This window comes from Apteryx rowi, unplaced genomic scaffold (assembly GCF_003343035.1).
Source record: "Apteryx rowi isolate R43461 unplaced genomic scaffold, aptRow1 scaffold_80, whole genome shotgun sequence".
NCBI classification, from domain to species: domain Eukaryota; kingdom Metazoa; phylum Chordata; class Aves; order Apterygiformes; family Apterygidae; genus Apteryx; species Apteryx rowi.
In genome coordinates, this window is record NW_020451094.1 from 1,286,675 (window position 1) to 1,308,123 (window position 21,449).

Genomic DNA, 21,449 nt, shown 5'->3' on the forward strand with positions numbered 1-21,449 from the left:
TCCCATGGCCGCATGGGCGCTGTGAGCTGTGCCTGCTCTTTGCAGCTCCCCCAGACTTCAGCAGCCTTCCCCAAAGGTGGCTCCCATGTCAGGGATGGTGACAGGTCCAAACAGCAAACCTAGAAGCCGGGTGGCGAGTGTGGCGATGTTCTTGGCAGGGGAGGCACTGTGCCCTGGTCCCCAGCCATTGCAGGGGCCAGCGCTGGGCAGATCTGAGGGCTAGCTGAGATGCAAATTCGGTGCCGTGGGCAGGGAAGGGCACCTGGGGAGCCGGCAGGCCCCCTCCAGCCCTCTGCTCAGCGCTCCGCCGGTCTTGTTGCAGCGGTGTGCCGGTACCCCTTGGGCATGTCCGGTGGGCACATCCCCGATGAGGACATCTCGGCCTCCAGCCAGTGGTCCGAGTCCACGGCCGCCAAGTACGGACGGTGAGTGCAGGGGTGCCCTTCGCGGCATGGGGAGGGCTGGCGGGGCACTGGTCCTCCCTGTGCCCCCACCTGCAAGCTGCTCCTTTGCTCTCCCCGTGGTGTTTCCAGGCTGGACTCGGAGGATGGCGACGGCGCCTGGTGCCCCGAGATCCCGGTGGAGCCTGATGACCTCAAGGAGTTCCTGCAGATCGACCTGCGTGCTCTGCACTTCATCACACTGGTGGGCACCCAGGGGCGCCACGCGGGGGGCCACGGGAACGAGTTTGCCCCCATGTATAAGATCAACTACAGCCGGGATGGCACTCGATGGATCTCTTGGAGAAATCGGCATGGGAAGCAGGTGAGAGGGGGATGCAGGATCTCCCCTGCTGGCAACCTGTGCCAAGCTGTGCATGGGATCCCCTGCCTGGCACCATGCACACGAGCATGGTGCCCAGCCAAGGCTGGTGCAGACCCTGAGAGCCCTCTGTCCCCAAGTGCCTGCCTCCCCCAATCCCCTGTCTGTCTCCTCAGGTCCTGGATGGAAACACCAACCCGTACGACATTGTCCTCAAGGACCTAGAGCCGCCCCTCATCGCACGCTTTGTCCGCTTCATCCCTGTCACCGACCACTCCATGAACGTGTGCCTGCGCGTGGAGCTGTATGGCTGCGTGTGGCTCGGTGGGTGGCACAGGAGGAAGGACAACCTTCCCTGTGCTGGCAGCACGGCTGTTCAGCCCTGGGACAGACTGTTTTTGTGGCTGTCTGTCCCACCGGGAGGTGGCAGTGCCGTGGGATCGGGGAGCACACCAGGGTTGTGTACCGTGCTTGCAGCAGGGCTGGCTGCACTGGCCACCTGGCTGCGAGCCCTCTCGGGAGTGGGGTCTCCAGAGAGAGAGGGGCCGCTCATCCTCCCTTCCCCACAGACGGGCTGGTGTCCTACAATGCACCGGCTGGGCAGCAGCTCGTCCTTCCTGGCGGCACTGTCATCTACCTGAACGACTCTGTGTACGACGGAGCATTTGGATACAGGTAAAGTCCTGGGGTTTGTGCGCGTGGGAACTGTAAGGGTGGGTGGATGCTATGTCGGGTGTCTCCTCCGCACTCACAGCACAACTGAGGCAGGAGGGGATGGGGGTTGTTTCTGGAAAGGGCTTGTTTTCCTGCAATTGCAAGACGGCCTGCTACCTTGCAGAAGCACAGGGAGGTCCTCAACAGAGAAATACTTGGAGGCCTCCCCAAGGGGGAAGAGACATGCCCTGCTCTGGGAGGCTGTGTGCAAGAGGTTGTTATGGGGACAGCGTGACAGGGACAGCATGACCAGGACAGCACTCCCAGCCCTTCTCTAGGATATGCAATAACTGCGCTGTGCATCCCCGCAGCATCCTGCAGCTTTTGCTGTGATCCTCCTGGCACTCTGCTGGGTATTGTTACACATACAGGTCAGCTCCAGAGTGCATTTAACCCGGTATCTGGGCAGAGCTGGCATTTTGTTTCTTTCATCTGCTCAAAAAAGTAGTTTGAAAGTCCCTTTCCTAACACTAAGACACCGGACTCACGAGAGTCTTTTCACAGGAAGCTCGAGGACGTGCAGCCCGGTGCGTGTTAGCAGCTCTGGCTGAGTGCAGGAGCAGTGATTTGTGCAGGGCCTGGCTGCTGGTGTACCACGAAGGTCGTGCCCCACTTACCTGTGGGTCTGACTTAGCCTGGGGGCTCTGTCTGTCTGTCTGCCTCATTTCTTTTTCCATATCCCCATACAGACTTCTCTGCCTGAGCACCTGTCTGCCTGGCCAGCTTGTTTGGGTTGATGGATGGTTCCTCCAGATGGGCAGTGTCCCCCTGAGAGGAGCGGGGCTCTGCAGCCCCCTTGCACAAGCAGGGTGGGAGATTGCAATCCCAGGGGACTGCAGTGGGTTAGTGCTCTGAGGTTTCAAGAAAGAACCTCAAGAAGCACAAAAAAAACCTCCCAAATTTTTCAGGCACTGCGAGGTGCCTGGGCTGCCATTGCGAGAGCGGGGGCCGGGCACTGGAAGGTTTCTGGGGTTCGCACAAGAGTCACGCTCCCTTTCCCCCTTCACATATGCCAGCATGACAGAGGGACTTGGCCAGCTGACGGATGGGGTGTCGGGCCTGGATGACTTCACGCAGACCCATGAGTACCACGTGTGGCCGGGCTATGACTATGTTGGCTGGCGCAACGAGAGCACCACCGGTGGCTACATCGAGATCACCTTTGAGTTCGACCGGATCAGGAACTTCACCACCATGAAGGTCTGTGTCCCCCATGCAGCCTCCCTGTCCCCCGCCCCACGCACCGGGGCCGTGCTCACAGGCTGCCTCACAGGTGCACTGCAACAACATGTTCGCCAAGGGGGTGAAGATCTTCAAGGAGGTGCAGTGCTACTTCCGTTCTGACACCAGCGAGTGGGAGCCCAACACCATCTCCTCGGTGCTGGTGTTGGATGACGTGAACCCCAGCGCCCGATTTGTCACCGTCCCCCTGCTCCACCGCATGGCCAGTGCCATTAAGTGCCAGTACTATTTTGCCGACACCTGGATGATGTTCAGTGAGATCACCTTCCAGTCAGGTACCAGCAGCCCTCCCAGGTGGGATCAGTTCCTGCGGGATGCTCTCCTCCCACCTGCCTTTTCGGGATTTCAGAGCCCCCCTGCCATACACGCTTGCTGCCCTGCAAGGCCCCGAGGGGACCGGCCCTGACATGCTTCCCTTCTGCACAGGGCTTTTGGGGACGGAGCAGGGCAGTGGGTGTCCTTGCGTCCCTGAGGGCCTCGTCTTTTCTCTTGCCAGATGCAGCCATGTACAACAACTCGGTGGCCCCACCAGAGGCGCCCATAGCTCCCACCACATATGGTAAGGCACACGTGGCTCCTGCCGCATGTGGCAAAGCATGTCACCCCGAGCTGGCACTTGGTCAGTGGTGCTCTGGGGGGCTTGAAGGGGAGGGTCTGCTTGGCCAGTGGAGAAACAGGAGCTGGCCCTTGCTCTCCCCGTGCCCCAGCGTCACCAGTTCTTGCTCTCACCTCCTCCTGCCAGACCCCACACTCAAGGTAGACGACAGCAACACGCGCATCCTGATCGGGTGCCTGGTGGCAATCATCTTCATCCTGCTGGCCATCATCGTCATCATACTGTGGCGGCAGTTCTGGCAGAAGATGCTGGAGAAGGTGGGCAAGCACAGGGCAGCTGGCCAGGTCTTCTGGGGGTGATAGGCATGCCATCCTGTGGGCTCTTTGCTCAGCAGGTTTTCCTGTGTGCTTGGCAAGGGGAAAGTGGAGACCATGGTTGCTCAAACCGTCCTGCAGCACCAGAGAGGTGGGAGGTTCTGGCTGGGGGTTTCAGGGCTGGACACAGCCACAAGCGCCTGGACCTGGTGCTGGGACAGACCTGCTCTGAGTGGAGGGTAGGCTGGAGGCACCCAGAAGCCCCTGTCCCCCCATCCAGCTCTCTCTCCTCCCTCATCCCTACCTCACAGGCTTCTCGGAGGATGCTGGATGATGAAATGACCGTCAGTCTCTCCCTGCCCAGTGAGTCCAGTATGTTCAACCACAACCGCTCCTCCTCGTCCAGTGAGCAGGAGTCCAATTCTACCTACGACCGCATATTCCCCCTGGGCCCGGACTACCAGGAGCCCTCACGCCTGATACGCAAGCTGCCYGAGTTCACGCCAGGGGACGAAGACACAGGTGAGAAATGCAAAATGCTGCAGTCTGTCAGCAAGCGACTATGCACCGAGTGTGCAACACCTGGCCGCGGGCTGGGGTTGCTGCATGGTCCAACCTCGCTGCCTGCGAGCTGCCCAATACATGCTGGCACCTTTACAGGCGCAGAGCTCTGGTCAAAAGGAGTTTTGACCCGTCTCAGTGTTCTTGTGGAAATTAACCCCTCCTGTCCCCTTGCAGGGCCCTGCTGTGGCCCCTTCTCTCTCCCTTTGCCCACAGATGGGGAGGAGCCCAGTCCTGCTCTTCATTTCCATAGCGAGCTGGGAGGCATTTGTAGGGCTGAGCTGTGACCCAAGCTAAAGTTAAGGCAGTCTATCTCCATCTCCCGTGTAAAAGAGCTGCACTGTCCTGCTGGTTACAGGTCTCGCAGGCAAGGAGCCTGGAGGGAGCTGCTGTATTGAGCTGGCCAAGCCAGGGGTTGACAATGAACCTGGTTACTGATATGTTCCTGGGGCCAAAGGAGGATTTACTGCAGTAGGCAGCGCAGGTGGCGGGACCTGGGGCCAGCCAAGGCAGAGCAGCAGGGCTGAAGGAGCTCAGCCATGCCAGGGAGACACAGGGGCTTTGGGAAGGTGCTGGTACCACTCTGGGAGATCCTCTACAGGGAGACGGGGAGGCTCGTGGCTAGAACGCTTCTGTGCCCCCCAAGCGGGTGCCAGGGACTGGAGGGTGCTCGGCCCTAGCACAGTGGGCGTGTGCAGGACACCCACAGCAGGCCTGGCCCCGCTGTCTCCCTCCCAGGCTGCAGCGGCCTTGTGAAGCCGGCCCAGGCCAGCGGCCCCGAGGGCGTCCCCCACTACGCCGAGGCCGACATTGTGAACCTGCAGGGTGTCACGGGCGGCAACACCTACTCAGTGCCAGCCCTCACCATGGACCTGCTCTCTGGCAAGGACGTGGCCGTCGAGGAGTTCCCCAGGAAGCTGCTGACCTTCAAGGAGAAGCTGGGAGAGGGCCAGTTTGGGGAGGTGAGTGAGAGCGGGACCTGCTCTGAGCAGGGGCCAGGCAAGGCTCTCTCCGTCTCAATCCTTGGGGAGCCCAGTGGTGTGTGAGGCCACAGGCTCAGGGAGCGCAGTGGTTTGGTCAAGTAGGGGCTGGCAGGGAGTTGCCTAGTTTGCAGCTGCCTCTCTGGGGGCTGAGGTGTGCAAAGAGGGGTGCTGAATCCACGCATGAGCAGGAGACATGCAAAGCTCTGCGAGGCCATGGAGGGAGAGGCATCTACTATCTGTGAGTCAGGGGCCCTTGGGAAATGATATTCACCTCGCCAGCACCTTCTTCCCGAAGAGGTGCGTGGATTCAAGCCACGTGTGGGGATGCTGACCTTTCTTGGCTGTGCCTCCCTTTCCGCCAGTGCTGCCGTCACCAGTGGCTCTGCAGTCCTGTTTCTACAGTCAGTGAAGTCCCAGTTTGCAGGGGCCACAGGGGACAGACGGTGGAGATAACAGCTGCCTGCTGCCTCCTTCCAGGTTCATCTCTRTGAGGTGGAGGGGATGGAGAAGTTCGTGGACAAGGACTTTGCCCTGGATGGGTTAGACACCAGTTCCAACCAGCCTGTGCTGGTAGCTGTGAAAATGCTGCGAGCAGATGCCAACAAGAATGCAAGGTATTTGGTCAGGCAGTGCAGGAGCCCTGGCACCTCTGCACGCAGAGCAACTCCCCTGGGAGTGTTCACTCCAGTCCCTTTCACACAGAGCCCTTCCTAATAAAGCCAGGCCTTTTGGGAAGTGTTCCCTCCTCTTGTTGCCAGGCATTTGGTGGAGCAGCGAGGACCACACACACGCCCGGGGCATCTGGTCCTCGCTGGTCCTAACCCATACCCCAGCTTCCCCTGCTAAGCCCACCCCACAGCCATGTGCAGATCAGCCCTGAGCCACCAGGCCCATTTAGAGCAGATCCCTGCCTCAGCCCAGGGGCAGCCGGGGGTGGGGGGACCCACCAGTGCTCCCATGAGGCTCCCTTGGGTGTGAGGCACGCTTGGCCCACCTGTGTGCACCTCTGTGCCCCTGCGGGTCTGTCTATCCGATCTGTGTGGTTTCTGTTCCGGAAAGGAATGATTTTCTGAAGGAAATCAAGATCATGTCACGGCTCAAGGACCCCAATATCATCCGGCTGCTGGCAGTGTGCATCACAGATGACCCTCTTTGCATGATCACTGAATACATGGAGAACGGCGACCTTAACCAGTTCCTGTCCCGCCACGAGCCGCAGAGTCCTCCGGCCAGCAATGCGCCCACTATCAGGTAGTGCCCGCTGCGCACCGCTCTCGGCAGGGAAGTTCACAGCCTCCTCTGCCCGTGGATGGCAGAGCCGTGCCCCTGCCCAGCCCATGTGCAATGCTCAGGTCTTATTGCCCCCTCAGTGGCCATGCTGGTGCCACCACAGGGCCTTCGTCATCCCCAGGCAAGTCTGCCATGGGCTTGCTTGAGTCCCGTTGCAGCTCAGCGGAGGCTYTCTGCCCCATTACAGTGCTTTGGAACACCCTGGTCAGGACTGAACCTCGTTGTTCCTGTCCTACCCAACACCTCAGTCCTCCTTCAGCTTTCCCCCCACCTTGCAGCTACAACGACCTGCGGTTCATGGCTACTCAGATCGCTTCTGGCATGAAGTACCTGTCCTCCCTGAATTTTGTGCACCGAGACCTGGCCACACGCAACTGCCTGGTGGGGAAGCAGTACACCATCAAGATAGCTGACTTCGGCATGAGCAGGAATCTGTACAGCGGGGACTACTACCGCATCCAGGGGCGGGCAGTGCTCCCCATCCGCTGGATGTCCTGGGAGAGCATCCTACTGGTATGTGGGGGCTCTGACTGATACTGAAATCGTCTTAGGTCTGCTCATGCCTTTTTTCCCTCTGGCTGAAAGCTGCAGGGGATGGGTCCTGCCCATGTGTGTGGGCAGTGGAAGGGATGGGGGAACTGTCTGCTCTCTAGTGACATGTTTTGTGCCATGCATGATCTACACATTAGCTCTGTGGCTGCTGATGCAAAACAGTGTCTCTGGGCCCAGGTTCAGGCTGAACCATACAGCCATGGAAGCAACAGAGCACAGCACTGGTAGGACCTTTTTAGGGAAGGATGGGGGGACTATGGAGATCTTTGGAGTGCAGGTCCCCAGCCTTTGAAGGGACATGTGACATCCTCTCTTGGCCATGGTCAGAGCTGAATGAGAGAGCAAGGTTATTTTTTATTTTTGTCCTTACCAAGCTCCACCCCTCAGCGCAGTTGATGCAAGCCAGACTCAGAGCTCACCAGGATCTGGCCCCAAGAAGAGAGCAAGTCTGTGGGAATAAGCCCTTCTTTGGGCCCAGATCTGATAGCTGAAGCCTCCAGAAAGAGGCATTGAACAACTAGTGTTTATGGATTGGGACAAGGTAATTTTTCAGCCGTGGGGGATCCAGTGTTGGGCGCCCGCTCTTGGTGACCATGCTGCTGCTTGGCCCCTTTGGCGCAAGGCCAGTGCTTCTGAAAGCATTTCTGCTGTGCAGCATGACCACAGGTTACCAGAGTCAAAACTGGACCCTGCAGGGCAAAGCTCACTGGCCTCTCCTTACAGTAGGCCAATCTGGCGGGTGGCACGCAGGTGGGAGGAGGAGGGCCGAGGCATGGGGCCAGCATGGCTGTTGGCGGCAGCCATGGGGTCTGAGCCCTGTCTCTATCCCACTGGTCTGTATGTGAGCAGGGACTTGACATGCAAGCCTCTGCTTGCATGAACAGGCGAAGCCCAGGGGCTGCRAGGTGAGTGCGCGGGGCTATCTATCTGCTGTGCCTGACCTTCCTCATGCTGCTCCCTCCCGCCAGGGCAAGTTCACCACAGCCAGCGACGTGTGGGCGTTTGGTGTGACGCTGTGGGAGACCTTCACACTGTGCCGGGAGCAGCCCTACTCCCAGCTGTCAGACGAGCAGGTCATCGAAAACACCGGCGAGTTCTTCCGGGACCAGGGCCGGCAGGTAGGGACGGATGGGCCTGGGAGCCCAGGGATGCAGGCAAGGGTTTTAAGGTTACCAGATAGAAAGCTTGACTAAGGATAAGTTTTATGGGTTGAGGTATATCCATGTCAAAAGGAGTCTGTGAGAAGAGTTCCCTGCATTTGTACGGGACAGCTGGGCAACACTAGAGGTGTAGCAAGGTCAGCCGAGCCCACTCTGAGCTGTGTCTGTGATTTACAAAATCAAGGCACTGTTTGCCTGCTGACCTCTGCCTGGGCTTTTCCCCTCTTCCAGCTGTGCAATTTTGGGAAGAGGGTGAAACTACCCTCTGTGTACATTAGGGTTACAGTGGAGTGAGACATTCAGATATCAGCTCAGAGTCCCCAAGGCAGCCTCATAAGCTGAGCTGCTTCAAGTGTGTAAGGCTTGGAGTAGTTTTGTACCAGCAAAATGCCTTTGATTCACAGTAACTTCTCTGCTCATCAAATATCTGTGCATGCCTGATGCAGAGCAGGATGGGAGCAGAGGGCCAGGTTCGCCACTGGGCCCCAGCTTGCTTTATGCACTTTGCTGGACAGTGCCAGAGCACTTAGTATTGTGCAAGATCAAAGCCATATCGAACACAAACTCTGTTTSTTTCCTCGATACAGGGGATAGAAGTATTCAGCCAGGTTGTGAGACATGAGTAAGTGTGTCATACCCAAATCCCCTAGCCCCACCATCATGCAATTCTGGGACGCTTCCTTTCTTCTGTGAATGTAAAGCAGCACAGCCCCCCCTGCTCTGGTGCCATCTGCATGGAGAAATCAGGCTCCCATACGTCTGGTTGTTCTTTTGTTCCATTTGTTTTACATGGCAGTAACTCTCTCCCTTTGTAATCTTTGTCTTTTTTTTGAAGACTTACCTTCCCCAGCCTGCACTTTGCCCTGACTCTGTCTATAAGCTAATGCTCAGCTGCTGGAGACGAGACACTAAAGATCGTCCCTCCTTCCAGGAGATCCATCACCTTCTCCAGGAATCAGCCAGTGAAGAATGACCCATTGCTCCCCCCACCTAGGCTGGTCCCCATCCCGTCCCCAGAAGAACCTCATACACAAACTGAAGCCACTTCACTTGGACTTAGCAGTAAAACCCAGGCAGCTGGTCTTGTTCTCATTGTACAGTAACAGCCTAAGAGGAAAACCCCAAAAGCAGCAAGAAGAACCCAGGCATAGGACAGCTTGGTCTTGTTTGCTGAACTGAGCTTGGGAGCGACGCGGGCTGAGACAAGCGTTATTTATTGATGCAGCGTGTTCTTGGTGACAATGCATTTGGACAAAGTGGGTTCTCTCCCCTGTTCAGAGGGGAGGAACATCAGCTGTATTTTCTCCATGAGGAAGCTCCTGGCCTGTGCACCGGGCATGCATCTGTGGAAGGGATGTGCACTGGGTATGTACCTGGCAGAGCAAAGGCCTCTGCGGAAAGACGGCATTGAGCGACTGTGCCTGGTGCAGGGCTCAGAGGCAGGGAGCATAATACAGACACTTGTGGTGGTATAGGAGTTGCTGCTAGCTCACAGTGGGCTGTGCAATTACCGGGCAAAACCCAAAGCTCTCTGGACCTCCTGGCCTTTGGATAGGCTGCATAGGCGGGTGGGGATGCCCCATTCTTGCCTCCCAGCTGCCAGTTGCAAAGGGAGAAGCCCARCCACACTCTTAGCTCCTCACCCTGCAGCTGGAGCGAGCAGTGTGTCCAGCCAGAGATGAACCTGCCTCCTGTCTGGGAGCATCGCCGCACAGGTACTCTGGCTCTTCCACATCCGCCAGGAAGGAGTGGGCCCACCAGCAGTGGTGTGACGTGCATTGGAGGGGATCTCCTCTCATCCGACCATGGCCATTTCAGAGCTGATCAAGTGCCAAAGAAAGGCATTTTTTGGTGTCCCTCTGGTGCTATGTGGCAGCCAGAGGTGGGAGCTAAGCCCAGCGTGTGCCTTTCCCCAGGTGGCATTGCAGGGATGTAAGAAAGCATACTTTTCACCTCCGAGGCAAAATCTTCAGATCCTCCTCTCCCAGGATTAATCCACATCTTCACCTGCAATGAGAGGAAGGCACATACATTTTTGAGACCTGTTGCCAAGCAGGCGTGTTGCCCCATGCCCAAGCCTGCAATGGTTTGGATATGGACAGACAGCATGGCCTGCCACGACCATGGTGCGGCAAGYGCCCTGGCACTCCCTTGCTCTCGGCCCAGGGATCACAGCTTGGCTGAAGCGCCCAGGGTGGACTCTCCAGCCAGAGCATCTTGTGGCACCTGGCACTGGTGTGCCCTTCTCTCACAAGGAGGGATGTGGACCTTTCTGCACCTCTCAGATCTGGCAGCTTCATGAGCGAAGTGGGCAGGTTCTGACCCCTGTGCCCCACAGGAGCCCTGACAGGTTACTCATCATGTCCCGAAATCAGATTCTCCTGCAACTGGCCAGGAGGAACTTTGTTTTTAGAGGGTACATGGACCCTCTCACACTTTTGTACACACTAGTTCTGCACCATCAAGTCACGCATGGCACAGTTTCCAGTATACTATTGCTAAGGCATGTATATATTCAGTAGATGCACCTACATATAGGGGCAAACCCGCTGAAGAGACACTTGCTACATGACTCTAGTTTCATGTGTCCTTGTGGCAGTTCAGAAGCCAGTTCACCTCCTTGAAAAGTGTTGGCCAAAGCGCTTGGCACGGGGTGCTGCGTGTGCCGAGAAATGCAGTGTGTGGGGAGAGTGGCCCAGGGGGAGTGCACAAATGTGGGATGTGCGTGTATGTGCCCACTCGCATGGGCAGATGCAGGGCATGTGTGTGCCTGCTGGCAGGAGTAAATGAAGGATGTGTGTGTGTTTGTGTGTGTGTGTGTGTGTGTGTGTGTGTGCCTACCTGCACAGGCAGATGTGGGATGTGTGCGTGCATGTGCCCACCGGCACAGGCAGGTATGGGATGTATGTGTGCCCACTAGGCACAGGCAGATGCAGGACGTGACCAGAAGCAAGGAGAAGAGAAAATATGCAGATGACAGTGTMAGAGACAGAGGAAGGATAATTGAGAGAGAGCTCCTGGACAGCCCACACCAGTTGCACAAGGAGAAAGCAGCAGAGCAGGAGTTGCCCCATAATGAAAAAAGAATCTGTGTGTCGAGGCTGACTCAAGCAGCGTATAGGTGGTGTGTCCTATCTGCTCTCAGTGCTCACTGAATGTGCGGCCTGTGGCCACACTGAGCCCTCAGCTCAGTGGGTGACCTAGGACAAGTCTTATTTTTGCCATGTAATTGGTACACGTCTATCTTTGCTCTTGGATGCCCTCTCTCTGCCCCAGAGTGTGTCTCAGCCTCTCCCTGCCCTCCCTGAGCCAGTGAGGAGTTGGGCATATCAGGCGAGGCAGGAGGCACATTTTCCSTGTGGACAGCCCCCAGCTCCCACTGACCTGAGCCCTGGGCTCGGTGCTCCTRAGCTGCCCTGGGTGTCCTTCACAAAGGACAATGCAGCCATGAGGACGCTCTGTTTAAATAGTGCATTATGGTGCCCTGGAAACAGCTCCAACCTCCATTGCCCAAGGAGGTTCAGAGGCTGTGGGATCTCCATCCCCACAGCCCTGAGCAGCCTGCTTGAGCTGTGATGCTGGTCCTACCAAGCAGGGGCTGGACCAGAGATGTCCAGATGGCCCTTCCCACCCAGACCTTTCCACGACCCTAACCCTCACAACAACAACTGCCCTGAAAAGGAATAACCTGATTGCATTTTCATTAGGATGCACAGTGTCCCTGTGGCCACACAAAGAAATTGAAGGCAGAGCACGCCATAGCCATCTGCAGAAGGCCTTCCCATTGCCAGCTGAGAGCATAAACGACTCATGCTCCCCTACCTTAGCCCTGAGCGCTCGTTCACCCGTAGGCAGAGTGGGTGTGAAATGCTCCCCTCCCATTTTTGGCAGCATTTTGTACTCGCAAAAGCATTGCTGGGAGCAGCTGAGTCCCAGAGGAGAGAGGGGGCATGTGGCCAGGCTAGGTTAGTGGAGAGCGGGCGAGGGYCGGGAAGGAAAGGACAGCAGGTCTTGTGTCAGGAGGGTGCCCTGGGACCCAAACATCTACACCTCARAGCACCTCAAGGAAACTTGGACCAGATGTTTTACTTGCAGAGTAAAATGTCTCTGCAGCAAGCTGTACTCAGAGAGCAGACAAATGCCGAGCCAGGGAATGACTGTGCTGCAAGATCAGCTCTTGGCTCTAGGGGAGAAAAGGGAAAGGCCACGGAAGGGAAAGGCATTTTGAATTGGTGGGCCAGGAAGTTGTTTATGTTTTATGATGGCTGAAAGGTCAGAGAAGGCTTTGCAGGAGAAGATAAGGGTGGGAAGTACCCTTTCTCTATCTGGAGAAAAAAGCTGAGTTTGTAAGCAGTGCAGAGAGGGCTCTGGAGTCCCCTTGGTGCATTTACAAAGATGTGGGGCAGCAGCTCCAAATGCAAGAGGGATGTCATGGTGAGTCCTCTAAAGGGCACCAGCTTTCTCCAGCAGCACTGTGTGCGGCAGCCTGGATGGCAGGCAGCCCGGGTCAGAGGCACAGTCCACATTGTATTCCCCCTTTTCCAGCTTCCCACATCCCAAAATTACACATCAATTCAAACTCTGCAGCCTCTTAGTCAGAGTATTGCGTTTGGAGTAGCAAACTTACTAGCAGGTAGTTTAAGAGGCACTTCAATAAATACAATAGGAGGAAGAACAAATTAGCGCATTGGATTAGGCTTTGGAGAGACAAAAGGGGAGTTTTGTCCAATTCTGTGAAAAAGATTGGCATCAACTGGAACTCGTGTGCTGCATGTGAGAGCAAAGCTTGCCAAGGGAGCCGAGAGCCAGAGCCATGGAGGACACAGTCTCATGGGCCCAGGGATCTGCTTTACAGGGCAGTGCACAGACCCTTGCAAATGTGTCCCCGCCGGGGCTGAATATCAGTGTGGAGTCCAGCCGCTTGCCAAAGCGCAGAGGCTTTGGCCGGTTTGTCCTTATGTGGGAACGCCGTGCCAGCAGATGTGCRTACATAGCGTGTTGCTTGGGAGCGTCGCAGCTCAGACCAACCCGAAGGAGCGACATCTGGTGCCCCCAGAGCCAGGCATTGCTCTGGGGAGCCCCAACTCTGGCGGGCATGGCACACCGCCCCCRGCTGAGCGCTCGCTGCCGCGGCCCGCCAGCACCCAGCACTCTCTGAGGAGCGGGCTGGGACCGTGGGGTCCACGCGGGACGCGGGCTGTGCACGCGAAGGGGGTAAGGCCCTCAGGGGCTGCTCCAGCTGCTTGGGGAGCGGCGGCTGCCAGCGTGGGGCCAGGACTGATGGGAAGCATGGGGTGAGGTGAGGGGCGCGCGGCGCGAGGYGACCGTTAGGGCGCCGCCCTGCGGCTCGCGGCGGCCGCGCGCGCAGCCAACAGCCGGGGGCGGGGACGGCGCGGGTCACGTGCGCGGGAGGGGCGGGAAGGGGGAGGGGAGGGGAGGGGAGGCGGTGCTCCGCGCCGGCCCCTCCCCGGCGGCTCGGGCCACCGTCACGCCATCGGCAACGCGGCGCCGGCCCCTCCCCCTTCCCCTCCCCCGCGCTCCGATTGGCCGAGGGCGGGAGGGAGGTGGGGGCGCCGGGCCGGCGGGGGCGGGACTTGGCGGGCAGCGCTAAAATGGCGGCGGCAGCAGCGGCGGCGGTACCGGTGGCGACGCCGACGCCCGGGAGGATGGAGCGTGTGGTGCTCGTGACGGGGGCCAGCGGGTGAGCGGGGCCGGGGGCCTGGCCTGGCCTGGCCTGGCCGGGGATGGATGGATGGATGGATGGATGGGGGCATGGATGGATGGATGGGGGCGCGGCGAGTGACGGCGCGGCGCGTGCCGTTGCAGAGGCGTGGGGCTGGCGCTGTGCCGGCGGCTGCTGGAGGAGGACGGCCGCATCCACCTGTGCCTCGCCTGCCGCAACGCCCAGAGGAGCGAGGCCGCGCGCGAGAGCGTCCTGGCCGCCCACCCGGCCGCGCAGGTCTCCACCGTGGAGGTGGACCTGGGCAGCCTGGTGTCCGTGCTGCGCGTCGCCCGCGACCTCCGCCGCAGGTGCGTGCGCGCCCGCGTCCCCGTCCCGCCCCGCCCCGCGGTGCCCTCCGGGCGCCCCTCACTGCCCCGCTTCCCCCGCAGGTTCCAGCGCCTGGACTTCGTCTACCTCAACGCCGGCATCATGCCCAACCCCCAGGTGAACTTCAGGGCCCTCTGGCAAGGCCTCATGACCGGGTAGGAGCCCGTCGGGTGGCTGCGGGGAGGTGTGTGTGTGTGTGGGGGGGTCCTGTCCTGTTTTAGGGGTGTGGGGTTGGTTGGTTGGTTTGCTTGTTTGTTTGCTTGTTTGTTTTAGAGTTCCTTTCAGCTGTGAATTATTGAGTATCTCATGAAACTGTAGCAGTTGACCCTTAGCCCATAGATAGGGAAACTGAGCTGGGGAACAATGTGACTTACATTGAGTCTAACATGGCTGGGATGTTGCATGTAGATGCCAGACCACTTTCCTTATCTGAATTAGTGTTAATCCTAGGTTGTTGTTATATACTGAAGCTCAATTTCATTGCCTGAATGGGAAATGGGAAAGCAAGCTTTCTTTGATGGCCGTTTACTGTGGTAGTAACTCTCTGTAAGCTGGAAGTGACAAAAATTGTCTTCAGTTTAACCAGTATTGAGACCTTAACAAAAAAGGGGCTGGAATAGTTAAGTTCTGGAAGGCCAACAACTTTTCATGGATTAATAGAACACTCTGCAAGTGGAGGASGGGGAAACTAGAGGGTCTATCTGGAGCCTTTGAAATGAGGGATGTTTCTGAGTGACTGAGGTGCTGATCTGGAAGAGCAGGGAGCAGCAGATATCTTCCTGCAGTGTTCTTCTCCAACTGCTGTTGTTAACTTCCAGGAAGGTGCTTCACATGCTGACTACTGCAGAGGGAATAATGACCCAAACAGATAGACTTAATGGAGATGGACTGCAGGAGGTGTTTGCTACCAACCTCTTTGGACACCTCATACTGGTGAGGCTGCATCTGAAGACCAAACTCTAGGTCTGGTTATTGTGGATAGTGATGGATGCAGTAGGGTACTGATGAATCAGTTCTGTCTTATAGGTTCTGATATTCTGATGCAGATTAGAGCCTGACCGGTAAAGAGTAAGTGACCACTGTATGGGACAGCAAGCTTTGTCCCCTTCTGTGGTCTGCTCCAAGTCCCCTTTGCAGGAGGCAGTAGAACAAAGTCCTAAGCTCTGCTGAAATTGCAATAAATGGTGACAGTTGTTGCAAGGCTTAACGTAATCTCAAGGTTACTCTAGTCAGTTAACGTACAGAGACAAACTTTTCTGCAGGGAGAACACCAAGGCTTGGCTCTGTTAAACTCTGAGGTGCCAAACAGCTGTGCAAAAGAATGCAATCTGATCATAAAGTGTTCCTAGTGGAGCTTGGCTTGAGTTATATCTGAGTAGTGTCTCCTTCTTTTGCCAAAACTTCCTGTAGAGCTGGCTGGCTCATGTGTGTGCTGGCCAGTCTAGTGGAGAGTGGCCAAGTCCAGGAAAGTCTAAAAGCTGCAAGCTTATCTCAATTTTAAAGTATGGTTTTACAGTTTTAAAATTACTGTGCTAGATAAGTTAAACAACAATGCTTCTGCAGGTTCGACAACTTGAATCTCTACTCTGTGGTAATGAAAAGCCATCCCGACTCATCTGGACCTCTTCCAGCAATGCCAGGGAGACTGCCTTTARCCTCTCTGACTATCAGCATGCCAAGGGACAGGAATCATACAGTTCTTCCAAATATGCTACTGACCTGACAAGTGTGGTTCTAAACAGGAAACTCAATAAGCAGGTAATGATGGTGTCTGTATGTCTGAAGAAACATAATGAGCTCCTATTTATAGCTATCATCAGGTTGTTATGACATAGTTGCATTCATTCATGGTAATTTGGTGAGTTCCTTAATGCGCGTGTAAACTAAACTGAGCTTGAACCAGTGGTGTAGGTGGTAGAAGGCAGTTAAACTGCTGGCTGCAAGTCCTTCTGGTTAGAGAATATACTGTGGAGGTTGTTTGGTCTCTTGGGTTTTTTTGACAATGGATTTTGTCTGAAAGCAGAAGTAATTAGGTAAATAGTATACCTTGCAAGCTATAGCCTTCTCTTTAGACCAAAGAACTGATCTTAAAGTGCAAAGAACTGCTGCTCAGACTGCCCTTTACTTCTGGTGTACCTGTCTGTTACAACAAAACTGCTCAGGCAGCTTTGCCTGCAAGCACTCAAGGTACAGGCTCTGCTGGATGCTCGAAGCTGGTGTTCAGGCCTGCCACACTAAGACCTGTGAGCAATCTGCCTTTGTTACAGAGGCTGCCAGATTCTGTGGGCAGGCTGCAGTGCTAATCAGTGATTGCTCTTCCACTTCTGAAATGCTTGCACCCTGAGTTCAGGAAAAATGGTTTAGTTCTTGAAGCCTGAATTCTTTGTCTCTTAAAGACGGGCCTCTGAGGTACTGAAGTGGGCTGTAATCTGTTGGGTGGCTGCTGTAGCTGTTGAGGTGTATGGAGACTACCAGTATGGGATTCTGGTGTGTGTTAGGAGACTGTACCTTTGGTCATGGGCTTGTAGTGGGCCCCAGTTTATTGAGTTTGAACATCTCTAGGGATCTCTCAGACATCTGATTGTCTCTTCTCCAAAGAGACCAGAACTAGAGCAATCTCTTGTAATCTCTTCTCTATACTCGCCTCTATTTTCTTACTGGGAAGTACTGAGAGGGAAGGGGTTTGTCCTATTTGTAATTTAACTACTGTTTCCAGATTGACTCTTCCCCCCCCTGCAGGGCCTGTATTCCAGTGTTGTTTGTCCTGGTCTTGTTATGTCTAACATGACGTACAGAATTTTGCCAGTTTTCCTGTGGAAGCTACTCATGCCCATCATGTGGCTGGTAAGTGGAACTCTAGGTTGGGTTTTTGGAACTTCTTTGGRCTGGGGTGGTGTATTGCAGTGGTGTGCTTCACAACAAGTGATAAATGTGTTGTGCATATGGCTCCTTGCTACTAGTGTTTTATGGCTGTCTGTCCTCTGTTGGTATGGATAGGGTGGTCCCTTGCAAGTAGCTGATTGACCCTTTAGAAGGGCTGAGGCCCCTCAGTTAATGACCTTTGGAAGCAGCAGGCTTTCTGTGGAGGGAGAGGTGATCTCTTCTGTATTGAAGCTCCTTGGAGCATGGGGTACAGTGGAGAGAGGCTAATAACATTGCCTTAACCCACAGGCACATGGGTGCTACTACTTATGCTGACAGCTCACTTGCTTGCTCTGACTCTTGTAACTGTACTACTGTGGCAAGTAGTTGCTAAATACCTGTAATCTTGGGTCTGGATAGCTGAACCTAGGGGGAAAAGGGACTGTTCTCAGGACTGACTCTGTGTTTCTGCTTCTTTGGGGCTAGTGTTCCAGTGAATATATTGAACACAAAGTTTGGAGCGTGACAGGGAAAGGACTTGCTGCAGGGGCTGCAGCCTCTTGGCATTGGGCAGAGGACACAGCAGTATCTCTATTCTGTTGTGGGTTCCTAATGCAAAGCTAAAGTGGAAATGGGAAGCAGAGGAGGTTTACCCAGGCCTTGTAAACCCTTTGGCATCTTGGGGCCTGGTTCCCAAACTGAATTCCTCTGACCCCCTGAGTTGGTGCTGCTGGACAGCTATGCGGCTAGACCCGGTTTAGCCCTTAAACCATGACAGCACTCATCAAGGCTCCCCTTTAGAAGGTTTGCCAGCATGTTGTTGGTGTGTTAAGTCCCATAAATTCCAGGGGCAGCATAGCTGTGTACAAAACTTGTCCCCTGTACCTTGAAATGCTGTTTGCTTCTAGAATACAAGACTGTTTTCAGTGTTCTTCTCTCCATACCTCTAGAAAGCAGTCTCCTGCTTTCTGTTGCCTCTCTTTGCTTTCCAAAAGCCTTTTCCTTTTCTCCCCTGGCCTCAGCTTTCCAGATTCAGTATAGTTATGTCCTTGTATGCAGGCTGCTTGCTCTGAGCCCTGGTATTGCTGCTATGAGATCTGCCTTTCTGCTTAAGCTGTCTAAGGTGGCAGCTGATCCTGACAGATCATATTTCTCCTGTCAGTGGGTTAACTTCTCATTTGTCCTGCTACGCTGGTTGTATTGCAGCTTCTCTCTGCCTCTCCCTCATGCAGCGCTGAGATCATTCAAGAAAAGGTGCCTAGAAGGCACATTGCCTTTTGCTGTGGGAAGCAGCTATGTGTAGAGGTGTGGCACAAGGATTGCTGACTGGTGGGTGGCTCCAGAGAACTGAGCTTGTGATGATAAAGGGATGTGTGTTAGTCATAAGTGTGGTATTAACTGTAGTCAGCTTCGGAAAGCATTTCTTCCTATGGTGGTAGATMTTGTGCTGATGGGCTGCGGGGGGGTTGTCAAAAACTTTGGGCCAATGTGCAGATTCTAGCGTGTGTGTGGTGGTTTTTTTGGTTTTGTTTTTTTCCTCCCTCAGATACGTTTTTTTGCGAAAACTTACACTCTGACACCATATAATGGAGCAGAAGCTCATGTAAGTATTTCACAACTTGATTTTTAAGTCCTTTTTCCCAGTTAGCTCTTCCCAGTATTTGCTGACTTGAACAAGTAGCTTCTCTGTAGGGCTGATGGGCATGCATTTTCCTTCTAAATGGTGTACAGCAGTGAATAGTGGGGAACCAGCTGTGATCAGGGCTGATCCAACAGGTGATGCTTTATGCCCTTCATCAGATCCTGTAAAAAATTATTTCAGAAACTGTTCCTTCCATCTCTGTCTCTTCCATCTCTGTTCTACTTGCTTGCAGTCTGGCAGCCATGGGCTCCTAGTCAGGAGGAAAGGAGATAGGAATGCAGGGCACAATGTGAATYAAGTACAGTAGTGAGCAAGTTTAGCTACATGAACTACTTAAATGTTTTAGCACTGGGAGCGTGAACTGTGTGGTTTACTACTGGCTCAAGTGGGTTGAAGCTGTGGGGAGCCAGGTCAAAATTTCTTCTCTGGATGTCAGATCTCCCCTGCTTGGTAAAAGCACCTGTGGTGTGCTCATCTGTATCTATTAGCAGCCAGGTCCTTGACTGCAGGCTTAGCTGGGACTGTGCTGAATTCTGTACACAGCTGTGCTGTTCTTCCTAGGTGTGGTTGTTCAAACAAAAGCCGGAGTCCCTGGATGCACTTGTCAAATACCACAGCTGTACTTCTGGACTGGGAAAGAATTATGTGGAGCCCAGAAAGGTAAATGGAAAAATGGACCCCTGCTGAAGGGGACTTGATTAGGGTCCTGCTTTGTACTTCCTTCATGRAAGGGTTAGTGTATAGGGTGTCCTGAAGGTGGAGTGGGAGCAAGATGTATGCTGAAAGCTGAGCAGCAGTGATGTGTACGTTTATGAGACTTCTAGAGTAACTCATGGCTACCAGCCTCAGGCTGGAGTCTGGAAACTTCTAGGAGAGACCAGGGAAGGTCTTCTGCAGAGGATGTGAAGCTTAGTGCACTGGGTGGGAAGAGGGCATCAGTGTGAACAGGGTTGCAGTAGTCAGGATGTAGATCAGATGGGACAGGTGTCTGCTGCATGCTTTCTGGTAAGCATAGCTGGGAGAAACCTATGGATCGCTTCCCCTTGGATGTTACCAAGCAGCACACCTGCAGAGTGCTAGGGATCATAGGCCTGATCTCCACCACTAAGGCTCTGTCAGATTGGAAGTGGGGAAAAGCATATTGCAATGTTAACAATCAGGCCGAGTGCTGTGTTTGTTCCTTAGTTATGCTGTCCTTCTTTTGGGGTGCAGGGYTGGGAGGAGTAAGTGGTCTAGAGATGGTAGCAAAGAAGCAGCAACCAGTTCTGTTAATGGCTAAAACTTAGCCAGTGGCAGTGAAACACAGGTGCTGGAGACACTCTCTGCCTGTGTTTTATGCCTGGGATACTGCTGCTGTACCACAAGCTGGACCAAGTCAGGCTCATGCTCCCTGTGGCCCAGTGTTGGTCTGACAGTGGAGACAATTCTGAGAACATGGTGAGTGTGTCATGGTGCTTCCCCAAAACACTCAGACTTGTACCCTGGCTGGAAATGATGCCTTTGGATGCATCTCTGAATACAAAAATTCTGGAGATGCACCCCACCATCCCTAGAGCTGCTCTCAGCATCTATGCTGACTGCTGTCAAGGTGTCTCATAGTACTGCTCTCATTCTTTTTCAGATGGATGTTGATGAAGAAACTGCTGAAAAGCTTTATGAAAAACTGTTGGAACTGGAGAAGCAGGCTCTAGAGAAATATGATGATCTCTTAGATAAATAAGGCCAGTCTCAGTGGGTAACAAGCTTGTATCAATGACATGGGCTTTCTTCCTTCTGGTGCTATTTGTGATGCCTGCTGTTCTGCAGGCATGTGACTTCAAAACCCATCTTCCTTCTCTACAGAAAGTGAACAATTCCTGAAAATGAAAATGTGAAACTGAAGAGAAATATAGTCTTTCTGGCATGGGTTTTTTCTGCCATAAAACTGGAGACCTAGTGTAGGTAAAGACTGTCTTAATACAGTTGCAAAGCATTGTCTTATAAAGCATGACTGAACTGAGTACAGTTCAGGAACAGCCTGAAAACATGTGGTTTAGAAATCTGGCTTGGTGCAGGAAAGGCAGTGGTCTGGGGTGCTGCTCCAAGTCCTGGCTCCAACAGTCTTTCTAGATGTTTTGGACATCCAGTACTTGAAGGCCCCATCTTCAGAAGAGCTGCTTTTCCATTTGTACACCAAAGCTGGGGCCTGCTTTCCAGACATGCTCGAAAAGATTGAACCTTACTGAAAGTCAGGCTCTTTAAAGCATCTGAAGCAAAGCTCCTGGGTAGGCATATAATGGAAATATCCCCCTTGCCTCAGCTGTGCCTTGAGAGATGCCTTGCTGCAGGAGAGGTATGAGCTGTCCCCAGATGTGGGGCCATGGGTTCTAACCACAGCTGGCTGGAAAGACTGCTAACTGTTGATGTCGTTAACCTGGTTTCAGAGCTAGTTGCTCTGCTCATAGCAAGAGTGAGAGGTCACCCTGTCTTAACTATTAATTTGTCTTTTTATTTACTGTACAAGTGTTCTTCCAGATCTTTATCTTGAGAGCTTCAAGTACCTGGTGTACTTCAAATGCTGCTACAAATAAATAATTGGAACTGACTTGTGTCCTTGCTGCAATGGGGTCTTTACTTCAAGAATTGAACGCCTTTGGTTTGGAGGGCTGGAAGGGAGGATGTGTTTGTCTTCCTGCACAATAACCCTGCACACACCTGGGAAAGCGTGGTGTGTGTGGTGGGGGTGCTATTCTCTTCCTCTGACCACCCATTTGGGCTGGCTT

The 21,449-nt window shown here is 54.4% G+C and overlaps 2 protein-coding genes across 9 annotated transcripts; both read left to right on the forward strand.

Moving 5' to 3' along the window:
- Positions 1 to 344: 344 nt before the first annotated feature.
- DDR2 (discoidin domain receptor tyrosine kinase 2) lies at positions 345 to 13,413 on the forward strand. The gene is made up of 15 exons (XM_026089214.1): positions 345 to 425; positions 534 to 765; positions 939 to 1,086; positions 1,332 to 1,437; positions 2,493 to 2,676; positions 2,750 to 2,993; positions 3,215 to 3,277; positions 3,461 to 3,591; positions 3,900 to 4,110; positions 4,888 to 5,111; positions 5,610 to 5,746; positions 6,192 to 6,383; positions 6,701 to 6,935; positions 7,943 to 8,092; positions 8,970 to 13,413. Exons 1-15 carry the CDS (start codon positions 346 to 348, stop codon positions 9,105 to 9,107), a joined length of 2,475 nt encoding a protein of 824 aa, XP_025944999.1. The 5' UTR covers position 345; the 3' UTR covers positions 9,108 to 13,413.
- Positions 13,414 to 13,738: 325 nt separating this feature from the next.
- HSD17B7 (hydroxysteroid 17-beta dehydrogenase 7) lies at positions 13,739 to 21,271 on the forward strand. Of its 8 annotated transcripts, XM_026089204.1 has the most exons (9): positions 13,739 to 13,835; positions 13,961 to 14,164; positions 14,246 to 14,338; positions 15,002 to 15,116; positions 15,747 to 15,941; positions 16,923 to 17,027; positions 18,592 to 18,648; positions 19,249 to 19,347; positions 20,309 to 21,271. In XM_026089204.1, the coding sequence occupies exons 1-9, from the start codon at positions 13,747 to 13,749 to the stop codon at positions 20,405 to 20,407; spliced, it is 1,056 nt and encodes a 351-aa protein (XP_025944989.1). In that variant the 5' UTR covers positions 13,739 to 13,746; the 3' UTR covers positions 20,408 to 21,271. The 8 variants fall into 8 exon arrangements, 6 of the variants coding, with proteins under 6 accessions (XP_025944989.1, XP_025944990.1, XP_025944991.1 ...); XM_026089205.1 differs by lacking the exon at positions 18,592 to 18,648; XM_026089206.1 differs by lacking the exon at positions 13,961 to 14,164.
- The last annotated feature ends 178 nt before the right edge of the window (positions 21,272 to 21,449 follow it).